This window comes from Equus quagga, chromosome 2, assembly GCF_021613505.1.
Source record: "Equus quagga isolate Etosha38 chromosome 2, UCLA_HA_Equagga_1.0, whole genome shotgun sequence".
Lineage (NCBI taxonomy): Eukaryota > Metazoa > Chordata > Mammalia > Perissodactyla > Equidae > Equus > Equus quagga.
In genome coordinates, this window is record NC_060268.1 from 52,742,232 (window position 1) to 52,756,141 (window position 13,910).

The 13,910-nt window shown below is 42.5% G+C and overlaps 1 protein-coding gene across 1 annotated transcript in view; it reads left to right on the forward strand.

Annotated features, from left to right (window-relative positions):
- The window catches only part of AQP9 (aquaporin 9), a 42,716-nt gene extending 36,218 nt beyond the window's left edge, over window positions 1-6,498 (forward strand). Inside the window, exon 6 of the mRNA XM_046655296.1 lies at window positions 4,555-6,498. Coding sequence (XP_046511252.1) covers window positions 4,555-4,729 — 175 coding nt within the window. The 3' untranslated portion in view covers window positions 4,730-6,498. The remainder of the gene's footprint in view (window positions 1-4,554) is intronic.
- The last annotated feature ends 7,412 nt before the right edge of the window (window positions 6,499-13,910 follow it).

Below are 13,910 nucleotides of genomic sequence, written 5' to 3' on the forward strand. Positions count from 1 at the left end.
TAAGTGTGAAATATTCCACTGGCGACTGGTGATTTGGGGTGTGTATACGCGAGACAGAGAAAGACGAAGAGAAAGAAAGATAGACACAGACACAGGGAGACAGTGAGAGAGCCTCTAGATAAACTCAAAAGAGATAGGCCTGTCCTATATAACAATAATAGTTCCTCAGTTGTTATATGGTTTTACGTGAATATTTTGGTTGTATAATTTGTCGACAGATTCACTTGTGACAAAGTCAGGACTGGAATTTACATCTGATACAACTACAGGGCTTTTTCTAGTCAACCAGGCTAGCAATGCTTCATTCATTCTTTCATTATTCAACAGATCTTCATTGAACACTATTTATGCTATGGTCACGGTACTAGGCAAGGAAATTTCAAAATCAGCTAAGACACTAGCTTTGAGCAATGTAATAAGTGATCTAGCAACCTCTAAAACAAAGTGCTGAGGGAACACAGATAAGGGAGTGGCTAGCTCTGCCTGGGGGAGCTGGAGAAGCACCACGGAAGAAGTGAGAGCTAAGTCGGGTCTAGAGGTATGAGTAAGAAATTCCCGGCAGGACAGATACAAATGAGAGTCTGTGCACAGGAAATGGAAAGACCCCGTGCTTTTCTCCTCAGAATGTGTTGAGGAAATATGCCAACTTGGTACCAAGCTCCTAGGACAAACTTTTCCCATTAATTCCTCCCCACATTCTCCTCATAAAGTCCCAGCAGTCCGTCCCAGCAGTCTGTCCCATCCACTCACGCATCTCTCCACGGAAAGGAACTCACTGTGGTTTATCAGGAAACAAGTTTCTAACGTGGAGAAAGAGAAGTAGAAAAAACACAGGTGAGCAAATTTTAATGTCTGCTGTGAGAACAAAAGACTTGAGTGTCCCTAAACGCTGACCTGTACATATAGTCAGACACACGTGATGACTTATTTAAGAGAGAGTTTGCCTTGCCTTCACCAGCACAAAAAGCAAGCTATTAAAATAACTGACACCACTCAGATGACCACCACAGATAGCACTGAGAACCCTAGACTGTAAGGATCACGAGGATGGGGACCTTCACAGCTTTTCACTCTTGTAGCCACAGTGACTAGAATAGGGCCTGGCGTACAGGAAGTCCCAATAAAAGTTACTGAATCAAAGAATGGACGGATAAGTGCTGTATGCCAGACACATCCTAGGAGATGAGGATACAAAGAGGACCAAGCAACATTCCCTACCTTTAAGAAACTAACATTACATGGAATTTCCTAGAGCAGTGGTTCTCAACTACAGGCAATTTTGCCCCTAGGGATGTTTGCCTGGAGGCATCTTTGGTTGTCACATTGGGAAGGGTGGAGGTGGAAGTTGTTACTAGGATACTGCTAAGCATCCTAAGGTACCCAGGACAGATCCCCACGACAAAGAATTATTTGGCCAAAAATTTTAAGAGTGCATGGAGAATGATCACCACTAGAATGTGAAAAGATTGAACAAAATATCCCCAACTGAGAAGGATGCTTTGTGGTCTTCCAATGGAGAATCTAAAACATATGTCCAAAAGATCTCCTTATTCCCAGAGGCCAGAATTAGCCCATGAGTTTCCTTTAATCCCATCTTCCTTAGCTTCACTCTAGGAGACCACTGCCTCCACCACCAGGTCACCTCTGTTAGCTTTACACAGACCCCTAGAACAAAGATGCCCCCCCTCAAGGTGATCTGGCCTCCCTTTGAGCTTATCGTGGTGGTTCTAAAACAGAGTTCTTGCTTATTCTCTCTTTGTTTCCTTAAGTATATAGTAAGAGACCATGTCTGTGGGAGAATTCTGGGGTTACCTAATGCCAAACTCTGAGCTCCAAGTCCCTTGTTAGCATCGGAGTCTTTTCCCTTCACGCTTTCATTCATTCATCCATGCAGCTACGTGATCTCTTCTTCAAGGCCCTGTGCTAAAGATGATATGACCCAATCGCTACCCTTCACTGTTTTATTTAAGTTTTATTTCAAAGGAGTTAACACAGGTTTCTACACAAGGTTGAAGCTGTCGAGTGCCATTAAAGAAATCTGTCTGATTAACTCCAGGAATTGAGAGGAGATTTGCAGCTCCAGATTTAGGATTGATGGAGGTGGAAGTAGGGCCATTTTATAGCATTTGGACATCCTTAAACAGGGGATAGAGAGGTTAAAACAAAGGCAGATTGTTAAAATAGCGAGTGCTTCAGTCTAGCTGGAAGGGTACATGAAGAAGCTTGGAAAGGGCAACTGTTAGATCATAGAGGTCCTAGACTCCCAGAATGAAAATTTTGGGGTTTTGATGCTCCCTATTCCATAGGCTATGAAGAACAGCAAAGGATTTAGGGCAGAAATGTGACATTTTTAGATCCTCAATTTACGAAAACTAATCTGACATCATTATATAAAGTGGGTCAAAAAGGAGAGAGTAGAAGGGGCAGGAACCAGTTATATAAGAGCTAGGCTGGCTGGTAATCCTCACCCAGAAAGTTCCCAAGAAAACTTTTGAGAGATAAGTGTCCCTAGAGTGTCCCATCCTTTCAGGGTTTGCTACCCAAGGTAAGGATCTCAGGAGTTGTGCTGGCTTGGATCACACCCAAGATCTCAGCTAAAATCAAGGCTGCCTTATTCTTGGATCCTTGGTTGCCTCTGTACAGCAAGCAGTGAGGATGACAGGGGGAGTGGGCACCAGAGGCTCTGAGGAGGGCAAGAGTCAACGGACCCTGGCTGACTCTTGCTTTTCCGTTAAATATAGGATGCTTCCCGTGCAAGTTCTCTCCACTAATGCACATTAAGGTGTTAGTGACTGAACGGATGAAAGATCTCAGGGGTGTTGTTAATTTTTCAAATAGTTTACCCAAAGGAATGAATCCCTGATGACAGCACCCTAAGCAATGAACACAGACATTTTCCTGGCAGCCCCCAAATCATAGTGTGCAAATGACCCTGTGTACACCTTAGACTGAGCCAGGCAGGGAACCACACCTGAGCTCCTCCATTTATGACATGACTCTGGCACAAAGCATTCAGCTCTGACAGAAGGAGGAAAGGCTGGCCAGTGAAAGGAGGACATGTGTGCTGGCAGACATCTTGGACCCTAATCTGTTAAATGACAGTGGAAGATTTGCCATAAAGCAGTGATGGAAGAAAGGAAATGATGAGCCAAATAAAGTGGCTTATATTTGCTTCATGTATTTCGCTGAAGGGAAGTCTCCTAGTTCTTTTTTAAAGGCCATGTGCCTCTTATGGAAAAGTCCATCTGGATGTGGGGGTGTGGGAAAGGGTGCTGTGAGAACAGCAGAGTGCAGCGACCCCTCTCCCATGCAGTAAGAGTGACATCTGGTGGCTGCTGTGCTCAACCTCAGCGCTCTTCCCTGGGGCCTGCATTTGTGGTCAAAGATTGATGTCTTAAGACAGTGCTTGGGTGATCCAGGTGGAAGGGACCACCGTGCAGACGGCAGAAGGAAGCTCAGAGCGGGGACCCTTGCTCAAAGACCTTCTAGACAGTCCCGAGATTAGAACTAGGTCTCATGAATTCTAGGACAGGCCTCTTGTTTTGTGCTTATTTCCTTTATTATCCTTTCTAATCAAAATTTGATACAAACAAAAGCCCTCATGGACCATATGTGTAGTTATTAAGCGTAACGATGAGAAGAACAGCCATGACTCCTTCCCCCGACTAGAACACTTTGAAATCCTCACGTATCTGTGCTCCTCCTGCTTCCTCTGCCTCCTCCACAATATCCCGAATTTTTTTTCATCATTCTCCTGCTTTTAAAGTTTTATCTCAAATTTACATAGCCTTAAACAATATATTGCATAGTTTTGCTTGATTCTGAGCATTCATGGTCCTTTCTTTAGAGTTCTTTAAATAGATTTCCTGTCTCCAGAAAAAGATTGGTGACAATTCACAAGGGCACCTGCTTTCTCCTGGAATTATACCTTTAATATGACGTGCTGACACTGAGGATTTCTGGAGGGGAGAGAGATTCATGGCACAAAAGCCTTGTCAGCAAGTAACTTTAAACCATAACCTCAAAAAATAAGCACTGAATTAAATTATATTTAGTAAGTAATTTTATAACCACCTTTGAGTTTTTTAATTCATTCATTCATTGACAAACATCTCCTGGTTGTTTATTTTGTGATTGCCCTTATAGACCAATGATGTCTGAGAATCTCTTCACATCTCCTTTTCATTCATAATCCCCAGGACTCATTATTTCGGGATGAGGGAAAGGCAATTCCTGAATATTCGACCTGAACTTTCCCTAGATGTCCTCAATTTTGACCTTGGGTTCAGAGACTAGATTTTCCGAAAGGAAAATAAATGGGACATATTCTCTCACAAGTACTAATATGACAATGGAATAGATCATCTGAAATCAAGTATACCGGAAAATCTAGGATGATGGTTACCAAGCTACAGTGAGTGCCCTTAGATTTAGCTCTTGCTGAGTTAAAAGGGGGCCATGAGCATGAGAAAGACGAGCTGGATAGTGAATAACTAGCAGTAATACCAGGAGGAAGGCGAAGTGGTGTATCACTGATTTCTTGTTTGATTGCAGGGCTGGAAATTACTTCTGGTGGATTCCCGTAGTGGGCCCTCTGGTTGGTGCCTCCATTGGGGGCCTCATCTATGTTCTTGTCATTGAAATCCACCACCCAGACCCTGACTCAGACTTCGAGGCAGAACAATCTGAGGGCAGACCAGAGAAATATGAACTTAATGTGATAATGTAGGAGTGTGCTCTGTTCTGGGTTTGCAACTGGCTGAGCAAGTGTTCTCTTCAGGAAGATGGCATCCAGGTGTCTGTGTTTTCATAAGACTGGGGTGGATCTGCCCAAGTTTCTCTGCTAACCATGTGGGACACCTATTTGGAAAAGCATCTGAGTGAAGATTTGAAAACACTGACCTCTTCTCTACCAGCGTCCCCCAGAATAGTACTGACTGCCTGTCCCCTGAAACAATCTTCTCTCCTGCCCTGTTTATTTCATCCTTTGATGGGAGTCCTTATTACTAAGCGAGCACTAATAACTTGGAACCTTGACCATGGACTTATTTGGATGGTCTCAGCTGCATTACCTGTATGAAACAACATCACCAAAAGCCTTTTATTCAACACCCACAAAGATTACATTCTATCAACCAAAACTAAACTAAAAGACAAAACAGTGATTTCAGTTACATATCCACGAATTAGGGACATAGTGGGTTAGCTCTCTAGTTATGTTGTGCCTCTGTATTTGCATAAATATTGATATTCTACAGACCTAGGGATGTAAAAAGCAGTAGAATGCAGCTCAGGAGGAGGACACTGTGGCACTCAGAAACCCCAGGAGACAAGATAAATTTCGGAAACCAAATGGAATTTTTTTTAATGGAAACCATTTATCAGACTAATCTCTTGCTCTTTGCACTTTAGAGGGCATCAATGAATTTCTTGGTCTTTAGTATATAATAACCTAAAATGTAATCATAACCTCCATCATGAAAAATACATCAGTCTGTATTTTTAGCTCAAATGTATTTTCCTAACTGCCCACTTGAGCACAGACTTTTCACAACTTAAGTCAACGGCTACACTCGTCCATTATTCTATACACCTCCTAGAAGCCAAAATGAAAGCCACTGGCTCCTGGACTAGTGTAATCTTCAGGATAGAAAGTCCCTGGAAAGATAATATACCTGTTGGGCTTTATAATCCACAATGCACTTTCACACACATTATCTAACTTAATCCTCATAGTGACTGTGTGAGGTCAATACCATGCTGCCCATTTTTCAGATAAAAACACCAAAATCTCAGGGAAGTTAAGTGAGTGGCCTAAGGTCACGTGGAAAGTTGAACATCGTCTAATGCATCCTACACCTTCCAGAAGATCAATAACTGATGAGAATCTTGGCCAGCCCTTCCTGGCTGTCCAGACGAAGTGGGATTGGCAGCTGCCAGAACATGCATACCTTCTAAACCTAATTCTCCTGGATCCTAAGATAGAAAGACCTTCACTGTCTGGAGTTACTCCTGCTGTTACTGAAGCACTAACAAAGGAAAGAGGGAGTGATTTGATCATATTTTTCATCTGCTGAAAAATATTACCACGAGGCCTCCCTTCCTAGCCCAGCTTTGGTCTTGCCAAGCCTTGACCTCCCTTCCCTGCCAATCCCAAACATTCCATTTGAGGATTTTCCTCTTGGCCAAGCTCTTGCCTGTGAAGTTCTCTGATGGATATCACTTTGGTCAAAAGCATCTCTGTGAGCTACAAACACCAGAGGAATTCCTCTACATCGAGTGATGCACCTCCAGCCAAACTGTTACAAAGCCCAGCATTCCCAGAGGCATTCAGTTTCCCAACTGCTTTTTGATGGTAACAGAACAGCAAAAAGCACATATGACATGTTTCCAGTGGCTTATGTTCTGTAATCTACCAACATATGCAATTTTTTTCTTGCTCTGAAACTACCTGGATATTTCCTATTTGCAATAAAATTGTTTTTTTTTTTTAAAGTTTGTATAAATACTAAGACTGCTAAGAACACTTAGTTCAGAGGTTGTCTATCCTGTCTACAAACTGAGATCTCCAGGGGAGGTTTTAAAAAATACTCACCCCCAGTTGGTCATTTGTAGCTATCTCAGTGAGTCTAATGTGTAGCCGGGGTTGAGAACATTGACTTGGTTAAATTGCTTGGGTCTAAGGTTTCTTTGAGAACCACGTCTTGCGGTGGCCAGATAATTCCTGATAGGATTCTCATCTTGAGAATCCTCACAGATTAGAGACCAGTGGTTCTCAAAAGCGGGCAGATTTGTTCCCTTCCCACTTCCACCCACTCCCCTTGCAAGGGGACATTTGGCAATGTCTGGAGACATTTTTGGCTGTCACAACTGGGGGGGCAGTGTTACCAGCATCTAGTGGGTAGAAGTCTGGGATGCTGCTAAACATCCTACAATTCACAAGACAGCTCCCCGGAAACATAGAATTATTCAGCATAAAATGTCAATAACGCAGAGGCTGAGAGACCCTAGAATCGAGAAAAGGTGAGGAGAGGAGTAAGAGAAGATGTTGAAATCCAGTGCCCTGATTCAAGTTCTGCCAACAACAGAGATGCCAAACAAGTTGGGAACAGACCCTGGGGGTGGCTTATAATTATCAGAGGTAGAGGCAACCCCAAATTTGAGTTTTCACATTGGTTCAAGTCTATGATCCATGCAGGTGCTCATTAAACACTACTTGGTGATTAATGACTAGGATTAGAAAGAGGAAATGTACATTTAAGGAAATCAACCCCAGGAAGGTTTTTTAAATTGGAAAAAAAAAGTCCTCTTGTTCCCTGTGCTCACGCTCAAGTCCTCCCCTCCCCCAGTTTGTCAGTGGGTTTGCTTGTGTCTGGTTCTTATCAAAGGAAGTTCTGTGAGGCTGAATGATCTGTATAAGAAGTCAGTTAGAGAGAGCCAACTCACCTATTTGTTAAATAGATCCTTAGAAGCTAGACTTGCAACATCCCCCCTCTCTTTTCTTCCTTGTCAATCCTAAAACTTAGTAGAAGCATTTATTTTAATGCCAAAAATAAAATTTCTCTGTGATTCCCCAGCCAGTTGAGGTCTCAGAGCACGTCAAAGGTTGTAGGACTCTTCTAAGCAGCAAGAGCCAGAGTAAATATTCAGCTACCGAACAGGATAAATGAGTAAAAATTTCACATTTAAAAATCTGATGCTGAAGACATAAATTATTTTCTTTAAATTGCTTACACACATCTTGTTTAAAGTTATGTTAGCACCTGAAAATATCATCGTGGAAAAAGAATTACAACTTCCAGTTATACAGAATGGTTTACAAGTTTTATTTAGCCACAGAAGCTATTGTTCAACTAAAATCTTATGTGGTACCCACAAGTAAACCAGGGCTGCTCTAAACAGAGGAAGGGTGGGGCAGGAAGGCAGTTTCATCTCGCGTGTGATGTCATCTAACACCCCCCCCCCCCCCCCGCAAGCAGCCACTGAGGGGTCTCTGAAGAGAAATGTGTGTGTGTGTATCTGTGTGTGTGTGTGTGTGTCTGTTGAGAGGATCCTCAGAACATAGTGTAAAAGACCATTAGTAAAGGATTTGGGACAAGTTGTTCATGAACATTTTTATAAAAGTTTCGTGTATAGAAACTTCCAAAGGCCATGTTAGTTCAATCTGAGGTAATTTTCCAAGACTTCTTAACAAATGAACTAGACGGGTTAAACAGAATTGCTCAACCCAGCAAACATCCCCAAACCGATGTTGTACATCCATTCTTAAAGTGGGAATTTAAATTCTCCAAGATAACACGTTTACTAACCACACGGCATGGAGAGAAGCAATGGTAGTCCTGGTCAGGCTTCCTGGTTGACTCTCTAAAAAGAAATAGGTAGATAGCTGATACAAACATACACAGATGCTACACACATACACAGATACTAGATAGGCAGATAGATAAGCTAGCTAGGTAGATCGATGGACTGATTCACTACCTCCCAACCTCTCTCTTGTGGCTGGAAACCAAGTAGCTCTTACCCAAAAGGAGCCGTCTCTAGACGAATAAAAAGGAGGCCGCCGTATAAACGGACCATGAATAAATGAACTGAACTGGCTGAGAGAAGCCATGGAACCGTGTGCGGACGGAGATGCTGCCCGAGCCTGGTTTCACTCATCTCCCTCCAGGGCTGCGTTATGTCTTTTGTGGACTTGAAGCGCTTTTGCCTTCGTGCGCCCCTTCCGTCCCAGAAAATTTCCTGTATAAATGATATTTTATGACTGCACTGGTGGCTAGCTAGATTATACTACTTTTTTCATACGGTGTTAGAACATTTTCGCGGGCTACCGCAAGTTTCCTGGGCTCTGTGGGTGCCGAAGGGGTGAGTGGGCCCTGCCGCCCGCTCCCTTCCTCCCGGGCGCCCCCTGGTGGCCCAGAGCGCAGTCACACCGCCGTCTCTTGCTCCGCGCGGCCCTCGGCTCCCCGCGTGTGGGGTCTCAGGAAACAAGGCCAAAGGCAGGCTGAGCCCCGGACTAGGGACAGAGACACAGGAGAGCCGGGGGGCTTCTGGAAGTTGTGAGGGGTACTCCAGAGGCCAGGCCTGGGGCCGTGGGGGTCGTCCTTCTCCCTTCTCAAGCACCTAGAGGCAGAGGGGCTTCCTGACCTGACCTGACCTGAGAGGGAAGCGGGGAGGTCCTTGGGCCTGGGCACGGTAAGTTCCAGAGACGCCTAGTATGTTATTTGCATATAAATGTCTCACCGTTTACAAAGCACATTCACATCCAGTGTCTCATAAGACTTTCAGATCAGCCGGGCAAGTAGGTTATCACCCCCATTTAGAGATGGGGAAACTGAGGCTCAGGGGCCTAAATGATTTGCACGGAGTTCCAGAGCGAAGAGTGGCAGAGGTGTAACACAAACCACATGTCTGAGTAGGGTGACCAATCATCCCAGTTTACTCTGGGCTCCGGGGTTTTCTGGGATGCAGGGAGTCAGCGTCATCACCGGGGCAGACTGGTCACCCGCGTCCTGAGCCAAGACTCACACGCTTCCCATCACGCAGGCTCCTCCCAGGCTGACTCGCTCCCTCAGGCTCACGATCTCCCGCAGGTAAAACGTTCCTGGTTTAATTGGACAGAGAGAAGGTCTTCATTTTCAAATTCAAGCAACTGTAAATGTGAATTGTAAAAGCATCAGCTATTAATTAAAATTCTGTCAGCTCTACCTTCAAAATATAGTCCAGATCTGACCTCTTGCCCCGCACAGCCCTGGTCTAAGCCACTGGGATCTCTCCTGGGTCCTCGAAGAGCCTCTTCACTGGGCTCCCTACTTTCCGGTTAACCTCTTGCAGCCTGTTATCAACACAGTAGCGTGAGTGATTCTTAGGTAAGGTCCCTGTTCTGCTCAAGCCTCCACCCCAGTAGCCCGCATCCCACTCAAACTAAAAGCCCAAATGCCCTTCAAAGCATCACAGGCTCTGACCTCGCTAGCCACGCCTCTACTGTTCTCCCTGTCTGTCCTCAGCTCCAGTTACATGGGCCTCTGTCCTGATCCTTGAACACACCAAGCAAATCTCCTGCCACAGGGCCTTTGCACATGATGCTCCTCTTGCCTGAAATTGACCACCCCACCTCCTTCAAGTCTCTGCTCAAATGTCACCATATTAGTCAGGTCTTTCTCACAGCCTTGTCATTCCCTCTCCTCTTCCTTGCTTTATTTTTTCTAAAGTACTTCTACTGTCTCTAAAATACACATATTATTTGTTAAGCATGATGCGTTTTGTCTGTCTCCTCCCACTGGAATAGATGCCCTACGCTGGCAGGAAGTTTCGTTCTTTTATTCACCACTGCTACCCCAGGGCCTGGAACATGGTAGCTGCTCAATAAATATTTGTTGAATGACTGAAAGAATGGATTATGGAATCAGACTCTCTGGATTCAAATCCTGGCTCCTCAGGATTTTACTTGCTGGGACAGTGGCCAAGTTACTTAGCCTCAGTTTCCTCATCTATTAAGTGAGGATCTTAATAGTGAAATAATCAACGTAAAGCTCTTAAAACAGTTCCAGGCTCATAGTTTGTATTCACTAAACGTGAACTGTTGCTGCTGCAGTAGCTGCCATTGTTATTATTATCAATGTCATTATAACGTGTTGTCATTTGAAACTATGGAGTAAGGATGTTAGAATTGGTTAGAAGCTCTTCTCTTATTCTCCACTATTTAATAATCTTCAGTTACAGGTATCTTCCAGAAACCGTCTTTCAAGTACCTAAGAATTCAGTTTTATTTTTTAGTGTTAACAGAAGTCAATAGAATTGCCTTCATTTTTTTTATTATGGAAGATTTTTAAAATATACAATAGTGGAGAAAATAGTATAGTGTACTTTCCACCCGACTTCCACAGTTGTCAACACGTGGTCCTACTGTTTCATCTATACCCCTCTCTGCTTCTCTCTACCCCCTGAGATTATTTTTGAAGCAAATCCCAGACATCATATCATTGTATTCATGAACATTTAATACATACATCTAAAAGATTCTTTTAAAAAATCAAAATACCATCATCACAGATAAAAATAATTATCAATAATTTCTTAATAGTATCAAATATCCAGTCACAGTTCGCATTTCCAGTGAGATTGTCCTTTAAGTCTGGTGAAAAACGATGCGGAACCTGTGAAGGTGGAAGCAGGTGATTTCCTCTGCTGTCTAGTCGCTCAGGAAAACACTGGGGTTTCTAGCACTAGTTTATCTTGGTTTCGTACCTTTGTGTCAAGGTTTTCTGTAAGGTTTTAGCAAAATATTTTCATTTTCATACCAAGAGGAAAATGCATTTGCCTATTAGTAAAAGTAACCGTCTGCCAGGAGTGGAATTATGTTTAAGCAGCGAGGAAGTCTCAAATTTGCTTGAAATTGTGGAACACATCTTTAGTAATTATTGTTACATCAAAAAATGCACGCTCCAGGGCCAGCCCAGTGGTGCAGCGGTTAAGTTCGCACGTTCTGCTTTGGCTGCCCGGGGTTCACCAGTTCAGATCCCGGGTGCGGACATGGCACCGCTTGGCAAGCCATGCTGTGGTAGGCATCCCACATATAAAGTAGAGGAAGGTGGGCACGGATGTTAGCTCAGGGCCAGTCTTCCTCAGCAAAAAGAGGAGGATTGGTGGCAGATGTTAGCTCAGGGCTAATCTTCCTCAAATAAAAAGCACACTCCACAAAACGATTACACTTTAAAAGCTAGAATGCTGTGAAAAGAAATCCAAATCTTTAACATCGTGCAGCCCTGTGCGAACACTCTGGCTGATGAAGGTAAGTGAAAACCTAGAAACTCCTAAGCTGCTATCACCGGTAGCCGTGGTGTTTTCTCGATACCTTGTATTTATTTATTTATACTTTTTACCCAAGACTTCAGACCTTTGGAAGTAAAAGCTAATAAAAAAGTGGCACGATGCTTTCCAACCTTTGCATAAAGGAAATCATCTCTACCGAAAGGGGACTTTGATGGCCCTCCGATGGCTGATCTCATCTGGTGATATTCTGAAAATAAGATTCTAATCTAATACATGACACAGTGACGGCCAAAAGACCTCCATGGATGGAGGGGAAGGTCGGACCATCAGGGCCTGGTCTTAGCCTGGGGCCAGGGGCAGGGAGTAGATGTTTTGTTGCTAAACTATTGGCCTTTGGGACAAGACCATGAAGGGAAGCTGTGAGGTCACAGGGTGGAGGCTGTGTGACTCATGCTCAAGATGTCAGGCTCCAGAGACAGCCAGATTGAATTCTGATCTAGTGCTGAATAGCTCTGTGGTCCTAAACCACAGTATCTTCATCCATAAAATGGGAATGCCACCAGCACTTGCTGTTTATGGGTTATTGAAAATACTAAGAAAATGCCTGTGAAACATTTAACACCGTGCCTGGAATTTACTTTCCTCTTCTTAAGTCTCAGCTAATTCTATTATTATTTCACATTTACAAATTCAGCTGCATATCCTGCTCTGGTAACTTAAAGAATTTAATAAGGAAAAATCCCCAAGTGTGTAAACTTGCTGACACTTAATCCAATTCATGTGACTGACTTAGCTTTGACAGTTCTCTTTATATACTCAGGCACAAAGAACCTGCACAGGGCCATGCTTAGTTCACGAGTTAGAGAGTCTAGCTTTGATAAAGTAATAAACCAAATTACTTAGTTGCTTAATGGAGCTACCAAATTAATCCAAATATCCATCAAAAATAAAAGTGATTTACAGATTTAATGCAATGCCAATCAAAATTTCAGCAAGCATTTTTGTAGAAATTGGCAAGCTGATTCTAAAATGTGAATGCACACACGAAGGAAGAAGAGCCAAAATAAATTTGAAAAAGAGGAAAAGTTGGAGGACTTGTACTATCTAATTTCAAGACTTTTTACAAAGCCATGGTAATCAGGACATTGTGCTATTAGCATAAGGAGGAAGAAATAGATTAATGAAACAGAACAGAGAATTCAGACTTTTACCCATACTTATGCAGTAAATTGGTTTTCAATAAGGAAGCCCATGAAATTCTATAGAGAAAGGAAACTAATTCTCAGCAAATGGTGCTGAACAACTGAAAAAAAAAGGAAACCTTGACTTCTACTTCATAATAACACAATACGCAGAAGTTAATCAAGATGGATCATAGGCTTAAGCATTAAAACTATAAAGCTTCTAGAGAAAAATATGGAAGGATATGTTTACAACTTTGGGGTTGGCAAAGATTTCTTGTTTAAGAACATAAAACCATAAAAAATAGATCAATTGGATTTCCATAAGATTTAAAACTCCTACCCATTAAAAGACTTCATTAAGAAAATGAATGGGCAAGCCACAGACAAGGAAAAAAAAATTATTAATACCTATTGCTAACAAAGGATTTGTACCCAGAGTATATAAAGTATTTCTTCAACTCAATAAAAAAGACAATAGAATTTCTTAAACGAGTTAAGGGCTTAAATAGATACTTCAGTAAAGAATATATATGAATGGCCAATAAGCATATCAGGAAAGATCAAATTAAAGACACAATGATGTATCATGTTACAGGCTCTAGCATGGCTAACTCCAAAACAGATTGACAACAGCAAATAACGGCACCTGAAACTTTCATATATTTCTGGTGGAAGTGTTAAATGATACTACTTTGTAAAACCATTTCTTATAAAGTTAAACATACATCTATTATCCAATGATCCTGCAATTCCACTCTCAGTTATTTACCCAAATAAAACAAAAAATATGTCCACAAAAATCCTTAAACACGGGTGTTCATACCATCTTCATTCATCATAATCCTAACCTGGAAAAAATCCAAATGTCCTTCAACAAGAAAATGGATAAACAATTTGTGGTATATTCTTACAATGAACTATTACTCAGCAATAAAAAATAATATACTATTAATA